The sequence below is a fragment of the Crocodylus porosus genome, unplaced genomic scaffold, assembly GCF_001723895.1.
Source record: "Crocodylus porosus isolate Cpor-Errol unplaced genomic scaffold, CroPor_comp1, whole genome shotgun sequence".
Lineage (NCBI taxonomy): Eukaryota > Metazoa > Chordata > Crocodylia > Crocodylidae > Crocodylus > Crocodylus porosus.
In genome coordinates, this window is record NW_017728916.1 from 11,507,505 (window position 1) to 11,527,178 (window position 19,674).

At 42.1% G+C, this 19,674-nt stretch overlaps 1 protein-coding gene and 1 long non-coding RNA gene across 5 annotated transcripts in view; both read left to right on the plus strand.

The window, feature by feature from the left end:
• Positions 1 to 12,453, plus strand: part of PCDH19 (protocadherin 19) — a 109,941-nt gene extending 97,488 nt beyond the window's left edge. For 2 of the 3 annotated variants that reach the window (XM_019536464.1, XM_019536465.1), the window contains exon 5: positions 6,593 to 12,453. In XM_019536464.1, the coding sequence (XP_019392009.1) occupies positions 6,593 to 7,182 (590 nt within the window). In that variant the 3' untranslated portion in view covers positions 7,183 to 12,453. The remainder of the gene's footprint in view (positions 1 to 6,592) is intronic. The other variant, XR_002101375.1, reaches the window with a different exon arrangement.
• A 3,636-nt stretch (positions 12,454 to 16,089) lies between these two features.
• LOC109311100 overlaps positions 16,090 to 19,674 on the plus strand; it is a 20,752-nt gene continuing 17,167 nt past the window's right edge. The window contains exons 1-3 of one of the 2 annotated variants that reach the window (XR_002101413.1): positions 16,090 to 16,227; positions 17,046 to 17,154; positions 17,269 to 17,369. This is a non-coding gene — a long non-coding RNA (uncharacterized LOC109311100). The remainder of the gene's footprint in view (positions 16,228 to 17,045; positions 17,155 to 17,268; positions 17,370 to 19,674) is intronic. The other variant, XR_002101414.1, reaches the window with a different exon arrangement.

The following is a 19,674-nucleotide window of genomic DNA, read 5'->3' on the forward strand; positions in this document are numbered from 1 at the left end:
GTATAGGCTTTAGGGGCTAAGACATAATGCTGAATTGTTTTAAGTACAATCTTGTTCCAAGATATTTTGTTCTCAGTTAAGTTTGTACATAAGATCCAGGAAGGGGGGGAAACTTAGAGAAGCCACTGTGTAGAGTCCTAGCTTCATGTGATGCCCTTTCATACTTATTGCATGCAAGACTGCGTGATCATAGCCCTTTATACAATAGCCTTATGAGCTGATCCTTCCTACACACTAAGAATGTATATTTTCTTGTGCTTAGCATGTTAGGGCCAGGTTTTCCAAGGAACTCATCCTTATTTACACACAACAGGCTGAGCTCTTTAGAAAATCTAAATCTAGCCATTATTTTATGTTTTAAAAGCAAATAGTTGCAGTGATCACTTCCCACCCATGTTCCATTTTGGTAGAGACTTAACCTGGTTCATTCCACTCAGTATTTGCTAGACCAGTGCATTTGACGTCTACAACAGCCCAAGCAAATGTGGCAGGATTTGTATTCAGGTTTGGGCACTGACTTCAACAGGGGCTCTCTTGTAGTGGGACCAGAAGGGAAATGGGGCAACAGAGCTACATTGTTTGTCCTGCTGCTGCACTAAGCCCTGTGGCCCGTTTGGCTAGGGACAGACATTACACATAAACCAGTTTAAGTGATCAGAAACTGGTTTAAACCTGTGACAGGACAGATGTTCTGTGCACATTAAACCAGTTTGAAAATGGCTGAAGTCAGCTTGAGATAAGCCTGGTTGAATGTAGTATCAGACTTAACTGATTTGGGTCAAACAAGTTTATGCAATGTCTGTCCCAGACCCCTTGCTGGTTTAAGTTGAACCAAACTCTTCCAGCTTCCCAGCATGCTCTCTGGGCTGAGAGGGGCTCTCTGCAGCTCTGGCAGAGACTGCAGGTGTCTGACTGGCTTCCCCTCGTTCCTCCCCCGTCCCTTCCCCACTCCCTGCTAAGCAGGGATTCCTGAGTCCCCCTCTGCCTTACACAGACACATCTCAGCATTAGAGGGCACACAACATGCTGGCTATGGTCCATGGTATAGGAGATGGGAATGTGTCTGCTTAGGGCTTTTTGGAGCTAATCAACAGGTCAGCTGCTAATGTCCCTCCATTCCTTCTTTGGAACAAGTTGTTTAAGAAGAGCTTGAACTAATGAGAGAGGCTATTGTTTTCTGATGATAAATGCTGATAACACATCTGATTAAATGCTCTGTTATCAAAGGGGGGGAATCCCTCCCTAATCAGAGCATCCTGTGGGGGCTTGGCCACAGCCCCCCTCAACTCAGTACTGTGGAAGGGAAGGGAGGACTGATTTAGAACCCTTGGGTTCTAGACTGAGCCACTGCAGGCATGTGCCTGCATTTCTGCCTGCATATTTGGGATATCAGTATGGTTACAAACTGATTAAGCCTAGCCAGGTTAGATTAACCGGCAAAGATTGAATCAATTCAGGCTCAGACTTTTTGAATGTTTGTCCCTAGTCTTTATGACTCTCATCTGCTCCCCTGCCTTCCCCTTCTCCTGCCTCTGCCTCCTTCAGTTAGTGGTGACCATCTTCCACACTCCGTCAGACTGGCCCCAAAGTTTTCATTCACTGATTCCAGGAAGGCCCCTGTTGGCTGCCTACCCTTTGTGTATGCCTTGTGTGCACTATGTGATTATTATTACCTTTGCTTTGCTTCTCACGTTAGGCACATTTTTTGTACAGGCAGTAACAATTGTATTGGCTTGGGTGGGTCTGGAGCTGTAAAGAATTTTGTCTCATTTTCAATTGTTAAAAAAATACTGCGATAAACAGACAGTATGTGAATGTGAATAAATACTCTGAATAAATACTGTGAGTGCTGTTACGACCGGGCAAGCTGGAGCTCTCTGGGAAAGGAGTAGAAAGAGTAGCACTGTTTGGGGCTTTGTGCTTCCACAGAGCAGGAGCACCCGGGATGCCTCAGGACAGGGGATGAGGGGGTTATGCTCATGGTTGTACACTTGTGAGTGGGAGTTGCAGCACTTGCTTTATCAAGTTAAGTACAGTCAGTCAAAAAGTTTGAGGCTGAATGGATTCAGTCTTTGCAGGTGAGTCTAAGCTGTGTAGGTTGATCCAATAAGGAAGTGAACAGACATTCACTTTTTATTCCGGAGATGCAGCCACATGCTTGCAGTGGCCCAGGCCAGAAACCAGGATGTGCTAGAGCACACCTCCCTGCTCAGCTGGAACAGATAGTTTGGGTCATGGCTATCCCACCTGCCCTGCAAGGAGAGGTTTGCAGGGGAGAGGCAAAGTATCCTGGGATGCTGGGGTACTGTGAGTTAATTTGAATCTAGAAGGGATCTGGGACAGAAGTTCAATAAATTGATTTAACCTAAATCAGTTAAGTCTGGTACTGCTGCCAACCAGGTTTATCTTAATCTGGTTTTGGCCATTTTGAAAGCGGTTTATGTGCACTGAACTTCTGTTGTGTTACAGATTTGAACCAGTTTGTTTGCAGTTTATGTCCCTGTGGTGCTCGGCCCCTGGTAGCGTTCTCCTGTGACTGCTGGCTGGTGCATAGGAGGGTTGGAGCTGCTGCCACACATCATACACAGTTCCTCTGGGACTGCCCTCCTAGTCACTCTCCCCTTTAGTGCAGCTGGAGTACACAAAGCTTAGTTGTGTTTGCCTTTTTCACACGAGTGCTGGAGGGGGAAAGGCAATCCCTGTTCCTGCTTCTGTTACATCTGACATTTATAACAGAGCTAAGATACAGATATTAGCAGAGGAGAAGGTGTGCATATCTGCAGGTCACCATACTGGGACAAGGAGCTCTTCTCCTTGATCTTACTAAGCTAAACCTGTCTGGTCATCCCTACCATGATGATACAGGTGGTATCTGAGCAGTAGCATAACGAGGGGTGAGAGACTAGGGCTGCAGCCCTGGCCACCCCCTTAGAGGGGTGCAAGAATAGCAGCTGCTGGCCCCATTAATGCCACAGCTGGCCCAGCCACTACTGCTTAGGGCACAGACCCTGGTATTTACACCTCTGTATTTGAGGCTAGGAACGAATGTTGCATTTTTCCTGGTACAAGTTGTCTTTATTTGTCCCAGAACACAAGAATCTCAGTGTTGGTATGAACACACATCGTCCTTACAGTCAGGGTTTACTGAACAGCTGAATTCACTGTCACTTTTCTGCCATTGATTCAATGATGCAATCCTGGGACAGCCATTCAGAAGTTCTTTGTCTCAGGACAAACTGTTAGCACTGATCCTGTGAATCTTTTTAGGATTTGTCCTAGGACAACAGACACGAACATCTGAATGATCACACTTTGTCCTGGGATAAAATATTTTTTCTCAGAACAATGGAACATCTGCTTGTAGCTGGAGGGCCCAATTCAGCCCACATCTAAAGAGAGAAGTCACTGTTACCATCTAATGAAGCTTGGAGTAGCATTGCTGCCTGCTGGCTAACAGACTTAGCACAATGAATGAATGTGTTTCAGTCAGTTTTCTAGAGGTTGTGCATGCCCATTGTAACAATGGTACAAGAACTGGCACCTAGCTGGTAGTTATCCTAGCGAGTGAAATGCATGTAATGCAGAGTTTAAGCCATCTTTTTACTTTGGAAGAGCGTCTTTTCCAGAGCAAAGTTGATGCATGTTGTTGGAAACGAGATGCAGGGCAAAGTTGTTCTGTGACTAGATGGGGGATTTAGGCCTCAGTCTGTCAGTCCCATATCTTTCAGAAGGTTCTTTTTTATATATATATGAAGAGTATAAATCTGTGTAACACTCCCCAGGTATTCTTCTGTCAGTATTTCTGAGTTCTTATCAGTTATTCTGCTAGGTCAGGACGTGACATGAAAACAAATATGTGACTATTTTTTCCAGAACAAATAGCTAAACTTTCACCTCCTAACAGCCACAGGAAAATGTTTTGTAAATGCATAATAGAAAGAAGATGCGCTTAGCAGGCCAGAAGTCTTTATTAAAGCTGCAATCAAAATGAAGATTCTTTTGCTATTTCTGAGCCCTCTATCTCCACTTGACCCACAGTAATAAATGACAAAGTTTTATGTGTTTTAACAGTCAGATATATAGAGGGGCTGGAATGAATCGGTCAAAAGCAAAATGCTGTTGCATTTAGCTCTAAGGGGTGCAGCTGAGCTTTTTCTTTGGAAGTTGACACATTTCTGAAGGACACTGTAGATTTCATCAGTGTAAAATACTAGTGGGATCATCAGCTATGGACCAGCAAATTTGTTTTTCTCAGGAATTTACGTAGCAAGGTTTGGTTGAAGTAAAGCACCTGTTATTCCATGAGAGACTGCTTTTACATACTTTTTACAATGGACTGAGGAGCATATGAGTTCTAGTGACATAGTGAAAGTCACACAGCACAATAAATCAACGTCTCATCAGAGGTTAGAACCCAAGGTACTTCTGAACCCCCTCCAGCCACCTCTGGCAGCTAGACTACACAACTTTGGATTTCTCTAGCACACTTCTGATATTAAGGTATGGATAAAAAGGTAGACGGCACTATGTTCTGAGCAACCCTTTATTTTGCTTTAGTCACTGAAAGTAACAAATTAAAGTATAAGAACATTGGCTTTTGCATCCGGATGCAGGTTGTTCTGCGTGTAAAGCTTAGAGCATCATTTTCTGAGAGTGTTAGCAAGAAGGCTGCTGAGGCCCAGACCTCCTACACATTCCCTGAGCATCACCTTTTGTACAACAGGGTAGCTGCTGGGATGTAAGGAGCAGTGAACATTTTTTTACATAGATTTTTAATGAATTGGTTTCTTTTTCTTTTATTTCTTTTATTTTTTTGTGATTTGCTTTTTCCTTGTAGATTCTTCAGAAGTGTTAAGCTGCTCATATTTTGGTGCATTGTGTTATGTGCTGAGAATTTTTATCAGCTGCCCTTGTGCTAGAATGTGGTGGAAATACAAATGTATCTGAAAAGCTGAGGTTATATACACAGATGTACAAAGCATCAAAATGAACTGCTTTCGTATGGACAGGAAACAAACCAAAGCTGAGTGTGCAATCTTCACGGGGTTCAATATATCAAACCAACAAGGACCAATGCATCATTATTAGCATTAACTCTTATGACACTGTTTTTTTAAAAAAACTTTGCTGATATACAGATTACAATATAAATGAGCTACATATTTTTTATCCTGAAAGGGGTTTGCTTTGAAGGGTTTGCTAAATTGTCTGCAGGTATAAGTTCTGATCAAATGGAAGAAATGCTAGGATCACTAGTACATACTGAAAGAATTGGGGCATTGTTGGTATGAAATAATGCTTCATGCTCAGGCCAAGATAGTGGAAGTCAAAACCCATACTTCCAGTTGTTACTGAATTACACTGTGACCATAGATAAGTCACTTAACTGCTCTCTGCCTCAGTTTCCCCATCTGTAAAACAGAATATTTCCCAGGCCCACAGAGAATTGTGCAGTTAATTATCCCTTAATGCAAATTTAGAAATCCATAAATGATACAGAACCACTGCATGTCTGTTATACAACACGGCTGGCTGCATGATGGTTACTTGGGAAATCTACACCCTCTGTGCATCATAGAAGTGGCTGGTTTTGTAGGTTATGTAGCTCCATTTAGCACATATTCCAGCAGAGTAGGCTGTGGTTGTAACAGCTCAGTGGCTGTACCTGGTTCTGGGTTGGATGTAGACCCTGTATGTTAGTCCTGTCTTATCTGGGGTTTGCACAGAGGTTGCAGATGTGACTCAGAGCTGATAAAGAGCTTTGAGATCTGTAGAGAGAAGTCCTAGAGAAGCACAACATATTATCCCATATATATTAAAAATAGAAAATGTTGCTAGGGGCAGTTTTATGTTCAGGAGCAGATGGCAGGAAAAGGATCTTCATTATTCCTATCCGAAGAAAGATCAAGTGCTGGAAGTAACAAATTGAATCTTCAGTGGAGTTACTGGTGCTGGGTGTTTACAAAGTCTCCAAGATTGAGTGGGAGGCAAAAAGGAATTAAGCAATGTGTAAAAATAAACTGAACAAACAACTAAAAAAAGCCCCCACCCCAACCCCAGCTGTCATGTCGAACGGAGTGAAAAGCATGATGGCTTTTAGCATTGGTTACTGTGGACAAAAAATGCTGACTCTGAGCAGCTTGACACAGGACGGGACAAACCTGTTTTAATTTATTTCTTATCAAAACTTGTTTTCCTTTAGGTTTTAGTTCTGTCAGCAGCAGCAGCAGAAAAGCAAATGACACACAACTTGTTGGAAATTGAACTTCAGCCTGTTAAAATAATAATAAAAAAGTGGCAATAAAAATTCTCCTTAAAAATGTCTGCTGTTTGTTGTAAAAACATTCACATTTATGTAGAAATATTAGATAAAGGCCTGATCCTACAAAACCAGTCAGTATTGATTTTCTGCTGCATATGATGGTGACAACTGTGGTATGGATGCACAGGAAAAAAAAACCACTGTGGCCATCACCATGGTAGTTATTGACAGTGTTGGTGTCAATACAGTACCCTGTGAGTAAGAGCTATAGGGTCAACTTCCAGAAAGAACGTTATCAATTTTATAAGCCATTGTATTTTCTTCATGCAGATCAGAATGAAGGATTTCACTGTAGGGAAGAGTGCAGGATCCTTGGTCACTCAGACAGATGCTGGATGCCCCGGAACTCTGTCCCCAGTCGTGCAAAATCCCCTGAGCATGGAAGGAACATCATTGCACTCTCTATAGAAGCTACCACTATGGATACAGAACCTTATGAAGACTGTAGTACAAAAAGAACTTTTGCAACATTTGGCAAAGAAGGGAGCGAACCCCTCACTGAGGAGCGGGTTGTCAACCTGAAAGGCAAAAGAACAGTGGATCTGCCTATCTGCAGCCCAAAGGTAAATGGCGCAGTCCGTGAGGCAGGGAATGGCTGCGAAGCCATGAGCCCCGTTACATCACCCCTCCATCTGAAGAGCCCCTTGTCTAGCAAACCTTCAGTGTCCTATAACATAATGCACTGCCCAGTAAACCACGACCTGGAGCAATTTGTAAACAATGGCCCTTCTCGGCCTATGGAGGCAGAGCCTAGGGGGGCAGACAGTGAAAATGTAATGCATGAAATTAACCCACTTCTGCAAGAATGTAGAGAAAAGGACTCTCCAGGAGTGAAGAGACTAAAAGACATAGTACTCTAAACAGCACCATATAGCAAGGAGAGATGACACCACTACAAACGCATATTGTTTTTAATTGCTGACCAATGGTTCACAACTTGCTGTATTTAAAAGCTTTCCCTAAATGTATTGTTTATAAATGAAGCTATTGTTAATGTGACAATCCCACTTGTTTCTACAGGCAGCAGGGGTGTTCAGTTTAAGCAAATTAGCTCATTTTTCTTTTTCATAGCTGGGGGTGGGGCAAAGATAAGATCAGTTCAGTTGTAAGAAGTGTATGTATTAAGTATTTTGAATTTATATATTTTTATATCTCAAAACTCTAATATAAATTACCATTCTTTGTAAAGGATTGAATTGAAAACTTCTCCAGTCATCTTTAGTAATCACTCTGACATGGGCATTTCTTGTGTATAACTGTTAAAATAGCAATTCAGTGACTTTTAATATTCATCCAACAAAGTTGTTTGTACTTTTAAAATGTTGCTACTTTGCTGTGGACACCCCTGCATTAAGAATCCTTTTGCTGTCACATGCTTATCTGTACTATTCTCGTATTTGATATTGCAAATTACTGTATGTCTAGTGATGGCAAAAGGCTTTTGAGTTAAAACAAAACTGAACAAAATACCACAAACGTTATACTTAAAACTTGGGGAAACTGGAAATTTCAGAGCCAATGTAGCAAGTGTTTGTTCCCCTTTCCCATCACCCCTTGCATCACTGTCATTTCCAGGGCTACAGAACATCATTGCAGAAAGTCATTTTGGAGATACTCTGCCTGGTTTTCCAGTTGTCAGATGCACTGTGCTGAACATTTTATGATATCTATTTCTTTATTGTAATTTCAAGCCACCACAGGGAAAAGTTACTTCAGGAGTCCCTAAATTGAGATATTCCCTGTCTCTAATCATCTCAAAGTCAAAGGAATGGAATTATTTAAAGATCTAAATTAGCATCTCTGTTAGACACACACGTTGTGATTGAACATTTTCCAATCATGATTATGCTAAATGAGTGTGTGTGTGTGTGTGTGTGTGTATCTCATCATGGGATGGATTTTAGAGTTATTATTTCTTTTTCCCTGCATCATAAATAGGTATAGAGTAAGCAATAGCAGATATACTTTTAGGAACAGACAGGTGAAATATAACAACACTACTAATCAAATGAATGTGCCTTCCACCTGGAGAGAAAATTAAAGTGATTTCATAATTTTTTCTCATCACTAAGTATATATTTTGCGTGGTTATTAATTTGCATATATACAATTGATTTTGAAAAGACCAAGTCCATTCCATCTACTTGACTTTAACTTGATTTTATAGAATGGAAAGGCATAAGGATTTTCACAGAATTGTATATTCTCTACTTCCTTGTAATGGGTAATTCTTCAAATAGGTTTTGAGTGGGTGGGTTGGTAGGGGTTAGTGCAGTATTCTTAACTCTTCACATGACAGATTTTTCTACCCAAAATAATATTCTGTAGAGATTAAAAGTTAACTATGAGGAGGGAAACAATAAAGACACTGCCAATAAGCTGGAAATAATGGTTTCTAGAGAAACGATCTTTCTAGGTGTCGCATGTTTTGATAATATATTCGTTACTTTGATTTATTTAAATTAAAAACATCAACAGGAAAACAGGCTCCAATCTTTATTGTCCTAAAAAAACAAATAAGCTCAAGTCATTTCTTTTCTTTAGAGAAGATGAATCAAATAAATATGGTTAAGTTTGAGTTTCTCTAAAATGGGTTCCCAAGTTGTTACATTACCAGTACATTTTGAAAATACCCTATAAAAAGTAACTTCTAATGTAATTACTAGAGCTTTCTTTTCTGGTGTTAATTACTACCTCATGCAAGCTGAATCCTATGAGCTGAAGTGACTGCATGTATCCCTCTAAAACAGAACCGTGTTTCCTTCCTTCTGTTTCCTTCACTGTGAAGTTTGATTCAGTTTCTTTTAAATAGTAAATTCTTTTCATTCTAGTTTTGTTTCATATCTGAGTACTGTACCGCTGTCATTGAATATATCATTTTTTGGAAATAGATGTATATGATTATATGAGCAATAGAGGAAACAGGGTGGTGTGGGGTTTTATAGAGATTGCCTATAATTACTAGGCTGGGTGTTTTGTTTGTTCTGATGTTATCTTCTGATGGCTTTATCCATAGGCATTTAAAGTCTCTTTACTGAGCCACAGGAGGTTCCTGTGTGTCCCTGATTAGTTAGCTGCAGAAGCTAATTCTGGTTGGCCTGGTATATAATTTTTGATAGAAGCATTTTTGTGTGCATGTGTGGCAGCAGTAACCGAACCTCATTCTATGGTATCACCCCTCCAACACGCACTTTCCTTGTTCATATAGCTTTCAAAATGGCAATCCTGCAACTTTTGGCATGAGGATGTCTCCCAAACTGTTTTGATTTGGCCAGCTAATAAGATGAGTTGAAGTTTCCTTGAAATTCTTAATGACTCCTGAAGAGGAGAGGAGTTCTTCACAAACCCATGAGTTTCATGACTAGAATTTTGTTACAAAGCCCATGAAGCCTGTTGTTCCTGTAACAAATTAGTTAAGCTAACAGTTTCATTCAGCTTGTATTTTGAGTGTTTAATTTTTCAGGTGCCCAAATATAAATTAAGTGGGGGGGATCTGGTTTGTCAAATGGTACAAACTGAACATGTCCAAGCTCCTCCAGACTGAACAGGGTGTAGGTCTCATGGTACTTGTAAGTCTCCTGATAAGAACTAGACCAACAGTTGAGTGCTTTCCAAGAGGTGCTTCCCAGAAGTGAGTTGGTGGTAGAGAGCCAGCACTTGATGGATGTATAGCCTGTGTTCCTTTGCTTCTCCTACATCTCCAGGTATACAACAGGTAGAGATGTATGTGCTATGTATACTTGCCTGGCCTTGCTTCCACTTAATCTGGTTCCCTGGCATGAGAGAGCCTGGAGCAGAGTGCTGGCTGACATCCAACACTGACCAGTATCATTATTCTTGCTTTGGCTGACCAAGGCCTTGATCCAGCTTCACTGAACTCTCCCATTGGCTTCCATGAAGGCTACACTAGGACTTACAATCCCAAAGCCAGATAATTTTACAGCAGGGCTTTTACACTATCCTTTACAGACCTGGGAGAAACTATCAATCAGGGTGAGAGAGAGGGGAGGACAGCCAATTAGCACAGATTTTCCTGACCTTGAACACTGTGCTGCAGATCTGTGCAAATTGGACCATCCTATTCCCCCTCCTTCCCCCATCTAAAAACCTAATAGGTAGTGGCTGTACTGTCAACTTGATTGGTGGGTATAAAATGCATGGGAGAGGCCAGCTGTTAATTTCTGCTAAACATGGGCCTCTATTATGCTGCTACCACCAGTGTGGTGTTTGGGTGAAAATAGATGCTAACTGAAAAGAAAAAGAAAGCATTTCTCTAATTCACCCAGAGGAAATGTTCCTTGCCACTCTGAATAAAAGCTCAGCCCAGAAAACGTGAAATCATTCTGTATTAAAAGAGAGCATTAAAGAGGTCAGTAAGCCCTGATGCCTCCAAGACAATCATTTAAACAGCAGTCTTTTCCATCCTGGCCTGTGCTGCAGCTAGGGATGTAGAGTGAGCAGAAGGCAGCTCCAAGACGCATTGTTATCATGTGGAAAGAAAGAGAAACCAGGGAAGAACAAGTAAAGATTTATCATCCACACGAGTCGTACCTCTTTTCTTGGTATTTTATATTGTCCGTTTCTCTTCTTTGTTATTCCATATCAGTCCAGATTTTCTGGCTGAGCTCTGTTAAATTTTGTTAGTTAAGCTATAGCCACATTTAGATACGGCTGCCCCAGAATCACCTTTTTTTTTTTTTGGTGGAGAAGTTGTAACTAACGCATCCCTTGGTAACTTCAACTGTCATCCAATTTGACTTAGGAAAATAATTTTAATATAATTGTCCCCCTTACCACCCAAATATTTATTTGTGGCAAACTTGCTCTGCCTATCTATTAACACAGGCAGTAAGAAAGTTTTGGTATTTTATACCAAGTGTAAGGAAGGCCTGATTTTTCAGCGGTACCAATGATCCCCAACTCCAAATGAAACCAATGTTGTATTGTGTACTCCGTACGTCTGGAGATCAGACCTCAAAGGCACTGTGTGTGAGTGAATATATGACATGCTTTGTTGGAAATGTAACATTTACCTACTCCATGAAATAAGTTTAGAAAATTATTTCAGAAGTGGAATTTTCCTCTTCCTTACATTGACACCCATTACAGCGGTGGTTTTGTTTTTATGCTAGAACATACAATGGGGGACTATGAGGGGCAGGGGAGGGAAGACTGTCAGTTGAAAAAAACCCCATAATCTATGAGTGCTTAGTGCATTGTCTTGACGAAGTTGTCTCTGTTTTCTTGCAAAGCTGGAGATGGCCTGTGGATCACACATTGTGCAGAAGTGAATTACTTTTTTTAAACAGGGAACAAGTTGCTTTTGTAAAGAACACACTGTTTGATTAATATTTTGAAATTACTCTAGGGGGAAAAAACTAATTACAAATGGAAACACATTTGTCTGTCATTGGGGAGAATTGATGATCTTGTTGCTACAGCTGCTTTTGCAGCTACAGGTAATCTTATCCAACTTGTGAGTTGCAGTTAACCTTAGCAGACAAAACCCAGCTAACTCCAGTCTAAGCACTGGTGAAATTTAATCTTTTACTGATATCAGCTGATGTTCAGCTGGTACGAGGTGGGATATAGTCTTTAATGACAAAGAGCTGACCTAGTGTGAGAGAATTTTCAGCAACAAATACCTCCTTGCTATTTAAATGCTAAGGTATTAGTTGCAGAATGTCTAAGTCTTACAGCTACGAGCTTCTGTAGCCAGGAGAACCATCCTGATGACACCATTACTGCTCATCTGCCCAAGGAGGGCAGGATTTCAGTGGGACTTTAGTACAGTACGTTTCATCATGGTGTCTCTGTTGCTGATTATACGAAGAATAAATTGTTGTATATGCTGATATGTATGTTATGTACATTTTCACAGTGATTGAATCATTGTAAACAAAAATGAAAAAAGAATCACCATTCTGTCTATTTTATGAAGATAAAGCAGCTTTATTAAATTATTACAATTCTGTTTCAAAATGGTGTACCTGCCACAATGTTTCTTTCATCTGATGAGAATTTTGTTTTCCACTTAAATGTGATTTTTTTTCCCCTCTGCTTTGAGAATCTAATGCATTTTAGTATTAAAGGCAATTATTGAATAAAATGGAAAATAAGTGTTTGGTTAACTATGGCTAAGTGGATTTGCTTGTGGCTGACTCGGGTTGCCTGTCTTACAGAAACCAAAGCGAATCTAGGTATTCACACGGTCTCATCTTAAACCAGTGGAATTCCAACTGGTGTTAAAATAGATACTGTAGTATTTAGAGACAGTGACTCAGCTTTTAAGAAATGAACTCAGTGTGAGGTGCTGAAATATCAGATCTGGAAGAGGATGGCTGAAGGAGAAATTCATCCCAGTACATATGGACCAAGTGTTTCTTTCTTTTTAAACTCCATTTATGCCCCCTGCCCTGGGGATGGCTTAGAGGTGATTTTCAAAGGAAGAAAAAAAAAGTGGGTTGTGCCCTTTTCTAATCTCTGTTATTTGTAAGGAAGTCCTGAAAATTTTCCTCTACTTTTTTTCTATCGTAGGAATATTACGGAAGTCAAGTCTCACCTTCCTTGGCTTTGGGAGAGGTCTCTTTGGAGGCCCTACAGAAGTGGATTTGGAACTTCCTCAGCCCTTAGTTGATGGCCTAGTTCTATTTCTCCTTGGTTCTGAGGCCATGCTGGTCAGTGTAGTGCCTGAGTGCTTTTGAAAAGGAGGGGGTAAATTTTACTCATGTGAGGGTTGTTCCTGGCCGTTTTTTGTTAACTTCATCTGTGGCTCAATGTAATGACACTTGATGTTGGAATTCTAGTGAACAATTGAAAACAACGAAAAATAGCTAGCTGTCTGTTGGGGCCCATTTGAGGAGTTTCTTTAGAAATAAGTGAGAAAGCAGAGTAGATGGTGGTGATAGAAATAATAGTTTAAAAATGGATTTGTATTTGCTGTCTTTAACTTTGAAGCAATGGCTAAGGTTACAGGTTAGAAAAGTATGATCATGGTACAATAGTAATAGCTCCTGCAGGCTTTTCCTTTTTAAAAACAGCTGTGTTCTTAGATGTAACACTTGGGTCATAAGAAGAAAATCACTCCATGCTGCACCATGTGGTGGAAAATACCTATGCTTGGCAATTGAATTTTCCGAAGAAATCCATACAGCCTGGATCTGATATTCTCTGTGCACTCAGAACTCCTACTGCCTTTAATCTAGAGCAGTAAGGGGAAGGAAGGAGTGCAGAGTTTCGGGCCTGAGTGGGCTTTTAATTAAAAAACATTCATTGGGGCTAAAATTGCCCCATTTTGGAAGTTCTGTACTTTGCCCTCTACACCACTTAAAACCCACATCAAAGACTTTACCCATGCATAGGGAGTCAATTTCAGCCATGGATTTATAGGCTTTTACTGTATGGATTGATTTTTAGCAAATTAATTTTTAACATTAAATTCTGTAGGCTGTTCATTTCCTTTTGAAAGCTGGCAAGTAGATTTTCATGGCCAGAAGAGCATCTGAGTCAGTCTGTTCCACAAGGGTCCTAGGCTTTCAAAACAAGCTCAGCACATTGAACTGTCACAGACCTTTCCATTAGTGTCACCAAGAGAGAGAATGGGGCCAAGCACTTTTATTTGTTCTTAAGTCACTTTGTATCATGACAGAGCCTAGGAACTCCACTGGAGGATCAGGGCCTGCTGTACCACATGCTGTACAGGCAGTTAGCAGAGAAGATGTCTTTCTGCTTCAATCTGGGTGGCAGGGTGACATGGGTGTACAGTAGAGACATGGGGATAAGGAGACACCAAATGAAGAGTTAACACAAAAATGGAAGACAGATTATAAAGTCAGATTTACCTAGGAACCTAAATGGGAACCGAGCTCCTCTGCAAAACTGGTTTCACTTGTAGGAGCTGAACACTTGGAAATTTAGCCCCACACATCTGTTAGGGTTGCGTAAATCTGTGCCAGCCCTGAGTGTAGTTGGACTGCCATAATAGACGCCCCATAGAAAAAGTCCATAAAAAACCCAAATCTCTTGGCTTTAGGTAATTCATCATGGTGCAGTGACTTGTGTACCACATAAACCCTTATTATATGGGCACATATTACTTTTAATATGTGGTTTACATCATGTGGAGATTGTTGTATGAATCTTTTGCAGTGTAGTCTACCTTCTCCCCTTTGGGCTAATTAGACTATTTTTTTCTGATGGAAATTTTCTTGCAATAGGCTTTCCACTGATGCAGCTCTAACATGAATACCTATGGTAGGAACACTAGCATAGCTAGGATATGGAGGGTTGTACTGCCACGTGGCTTAACCCTGCCCCCAGGAAACACTACAGTAAGAAAGCTGGTGAATATCGTTGCTATAGCTACACAGGGAAATTTTTTCAGATTATTTCATTTTAATAAATGATGAAATCCTACCCTTTAAAGAGATATGATCTGGTGAAGAGGGTGTCCGGGGACAGTCTGTCCTGCTTCAGTAACAACTCCTGAGTGATCCACCAGACAAAGAACCTCACCCCCTACACTGCACTGGGTAAGGTCGAGAAGACTTAGAAATAGCTTTTACTGCTCTTGTGGGTGTGAGAAGAGAGAGGAACCTCCTGGGTGATTTAGAGGCAGTGTCGATGAAGATCTCATCATTGCTCCACAGACAAAAAGTTTCCTGTAACGCAAGGCCTGGCTGGTGGGTTGTGAACAGGAGCATTCTGGAACTTTGGACAGAGTGAGGAGCTCTAGACCCAATGACGCTTACCGAGCTGTAACTGAAGTGGGAGTGGGCTGGTAGGTAGGTTCCCTACCCTGTGCTCCTTTCCTGATCTCCTTTTTGGCCTTCTGCGTCCTGCTCTGTGCTCACTGCCTGATCTCCTCCTTTGCCTTCTGCTGTGCTGCCTATCCCCTCCCTGATCAGCTGTTGTGCCACAGGTTGGCCATCTCTGCATTAGAAGACTCCATAGCTCACACAACATTTGGCCTGACATTGCTCAGTTGACTGTCTAGGCAGAGTGCAAGGCCCCAGTCTTGGGGTGAGGGATGGCTAGCAGATACCCAAATATTCAGGTTAGGAGGCTCTTGGGGGTTCTTACAAAGTAAATCAATTTGAACATGATCTAAACAACATACATAATAATGGCTTCTTTGCTGCAGCAATAGCTGCCATGCAACTGGGAACAGATTATCTTGGGTTTATGGAAATGTGTCGCCGTGATGCCTGACAGAGCGTTCCACATAGTTCAGGAGTTGGCTTCTGCTTGGTGGCTCCTTTTCCCTGTGTACGTGACTGCCCAGAAGTCAGGTTGAGCACTGAGTAGCTTTAACCATGCCTCTACCTTTAGACTACTGTTCTTGGATGTTGGCACTCCCTTCATGGGTTTGCTTTCTCAAATTCCTTGTAGTGTTTGGTGTCTCTGCAGCACCCGTGGGGACAGGGCATTCTGTGATGTGGAGAGAGGAGTACATGAAGCATATGTGAGCTGCTTACCCCTTCAGGTATGTCTGGAAAGAACAAACATGCTAGGTTTGGACTACCAGGCATATCTCTGTACAGAACAGGCTACCACATGGCATTTGAACATCACTGGTGATTCTTTCGATTTGCTTTTTTTTTTTTTTTTTTCACTGACAGCCAGATTTCAAAAAAGTTCCTATTTAAAACACCTAAAACCTCATGTCAGGAGGTCAGCAGGCCCTTTTCACAAGAAGCAGGCCCTTTATTTTTATGAACCCACTTCAACTGTGTCTGGGTAATTGTTTTCTATTTTAGGTGGATAGAAGACACCTGGTCTCCATAAAGGCTTAGGGCCAGGTGAGGAGCAGAGGGGGTTTGTTTCCTGTTTTACCTGAGTGTGTTGTTGGAGCCTCACCAGAATATGAAGAGCTGCTGGGGAAGAAAGAAGGAAAAAGCTCAAAGGTGGGAGAGCAGTATTGGGATGTCTGCCTGTTACTCTTTAAACCAAGGGAGGAGTGAATAGAACATCTCGAGGAACTGGCATTCTGGGCAAAAGCTGGGAGCTCAGGGGAATATAGGAGGGATTGGGAGTTTAAGCATAGGGTATGCAGATGCTGATTGCTTTGTTCTGTTTGGCTGCTGGTGTTTGGTTACCAGGCACTAGGGGAGAAACTCAGAGTCCACCACTTTGACTGAGGAAGGGTTTTGTAGAAGCCCCTGGCTGACCAGTTTGGGAGAAGAGCTTGTTTTGTTTTTATTTAAATGCCTTATGTTAACAGACTGAAGGGTATTAGTGGACTCAAAGAATATGAATGGAGTTTTTCAGTGGCACTGAGGAGTAGGGGTCTCTACTCAACTGTGTAAAGTGCTCTAGGAAAATAGGCCTTGTAACCTCAGTGTAGGCATTGTGGATCTGTCCTTAATGGTGTGATTCAAGGCTCTGTGGAGCTCCAGACCAATGCCTATGCCTCTTTAGACTTAGGGTTTAAGTGGGGTATAAACCTTGGGCTGCATCATGTATGCAGGGATAAATTTTACTGCATGGTCTTAGTCCATCTGCCTTTGGCCTCACTGAAATGGTTGGAAGAATGAAAGAAATGGCCTGTGAGAATTGGTTTAGGCTTTGATTGGAAAAAACTCTCCTAACCCTAATAGGGTCATTCCATGTGCTGTAAGGCTTTTGGTTGCAGCCAGGTGAGAGCAGTCTGAACCACCAGTTCTCCAATATCTCCCCCTCTTTGCACTCCTACCCAGCTTTCTGCAATTTTTGTTTCTTCTAGAACACCCCAAACTGCTCCCATCACCTACAGTTCCTGCAGGTTTAGACAATAATGTTTGTGTTAAAGTTTGCATAAATAACAGATCCAGAAATGGATAATGGCTGATGAGGTGAGGAGGATGACTTACAGCAAAGAGTGAATAAGAAAGGGGTGGCTTTTCAAAAGTGCCCGTTCAGCAATGATGCTGGCCCAAACTAATGTGCTAAATTTTATTTCTTTCAAGGCCTCCTTCCTTCCACAGATAGCATGAAGGACCCAATTCTCAGCCTTCATAAACCAACCCAGCTCCACTGATGTCTGTGCAGTTCTGCTGGTTTTCATCAGGTAGGTATTTAACTTGTAGTTTTTAATGGCAATATGATCTATGCCCCATGAATGGAATGCAGCTGTGACTTTCTGACTGGTAAAGGGACACATTTGATATTTACTGTGAGATCTTTATATTTCTTTCAAACTTGCAAATGCGATCTGGAATATATCAAAACTATAAGCAGTGTCTTGTCACTGGCAAAAATACAAAAGGGACTGCTAATGGGTTGAAGCCTGTCACCTTTGAGGCTGTCCAGGCTGCAGGAAACTGCTACTGTCTGGTGGCTTTTTAGGGCACCTATACATGAGCACTGAGGCTGCTCCAATGTGCTGAAATACCGGTGTGTTAGAGCAGACTCTATTAATCAAGTCTGCTGGGGCATGGCAATTGCCATGCTTCACCAGCCTCCTGAGTCTCATGTATCACTGTCACTGTACTTAAAAATGGCAGTGAGGGTGCTTGAGCTAAAGCTTGGTCGACCAAGCTTTAGTTTAGGTACATTCGCTGCCATTTCCAAGTGCAGGGATGCTGATACAGGAGATGGAGCAGTGCTTTAGAGTGGCTCTGAGATCTGCTTCAATTAAAATGCCACCTCTCCCACCCCCAGGGCATGTGTAAAAGTGTCCATAGTGGCCTGTGAGACCCCATCTAGTGGACAGTCTCAGCAGGTGGCTGCAAACATCAGCTGATCCTATTACAACTGGGCCAGGATTTAAAGGGCTGTGGAGATGGGCCTCCCTTCTCTCCTGAAGAGGGACTAGGTGATCTCTTAAATGATGCTAGACAACTGTGCCTTCATGTAGATACCCAGGAGCATAGTGGCACACCTGCCAAAGGAAATCCTGATGCAGCAGGTCCCTTTAGTTGGAACAATGCTAGCTTGGCAGGTCCCACACTGAAATTTCTGTTTTTGAGGATGATCCATGGTGGAAATGGGCCAGGAAGCATGGCTGGGTGTCCCCCTGCTTCTGTCACATCTGTAGGGTCTTGGAAGAAGGCAGGACGGGGTACAAGGCAGGACCACTCTTGGACTCTTCTCATCTGCTTCAGGGACTGACATGGCCTTTGTCAGCTCCAGCACAGGGGAGGGGCAAAGCTGCTACTGCTTCATCCCTATGTTGGGATGATTTCTTCTAACTCTGTTTCCTGGGCTGACCTCAGCACTAAATTAACTGAGACTAGAGAAGGAATAAATTAGCAAAAATACAGCCAGTTCTTTACCCAGGCAAGGGTCAGCTGGTTCAAAGAGACAGATCTCTCTCTTATTCCTTTTGAATATTATATTTATATGACATTTGAAATTAAGCTGGAATATCTAGACATAGGCAAATTGGATTAGCTGGCTATAAATTATCATGTAGTTTCTCTATTAAGCCCACAAAAGAAAGAACAAACAAATTGAAGGAATCCAAGCTCTAAAATCACAGTGTAAAAATAAATATGTATTGTCTGAATGAAACAAAGCTGCTCCATAAATAAGTCACAAGAAGAGAAGTCAAGAGGCGTGGGAGAGAGGACCTGATCCTACACTCATGGTGTTCTCCAGCGGTGAAGTAAAGGCTTCAGGGGGTTTGAGAAAGCTAGGGGAGCCCCAGTGCAATGTTTCTATACTTGATATATGTATAGTATCAGTGATCCTGTAGTTGTGCTAGGGGCTAAATACAAAGCAGATGGAGAAATGCCCTCATAGAAATCTCCTCCCTCCCATCTACATTGCCAACACCACACCCTAGTGATGAAATAACCAGTCCTTAAGGAACTGGGGACCTCTGAGTGGAGGACCTGTACACTTATCTGTATCAGCTAGGTTGAGGGTGTGTGCCCCAATATCTGTTTCTGAGCTCTGGTGTCTCGGACTATGTGAGAATTGAGGAGATGGAAAGCCCAGCTGCAGATGAGGAGCATATTTTAACAAAGGTCTCCACAAAATCTTTAGGGACAGCCTTCTCTGTAGTGATGCACATCAATTGTTTAATGATTTTTTTGCCTCTGTCTTCCTAAGTAGGTACCAGAACAGCCCCCTCCCTGCTGGGCCCCCCTCGGGCCCCAGGGGAGGCACACCTGGGCCAAAGGTTAGAGAGGAACTAGTTAGGGAGCTTCTGGAGGGGCTGGACATATTCAAGTCAGCCGGCCCGGACAATCTCCACCCTAGAGTTCTAAAGGAATTGGCCGAGGTCATTGCAGGACCCCTGGCACGGCTTTACGAGCACTCGTGGTGCTCTGGTGTCCCAGAGGACTGGAAGAGGGCCAACATGGTTCCCATCTTCAAAAAGGGGAGGAAGGAGGACCCAGGAAACTATAGGCCAGTTAGTCTTACCT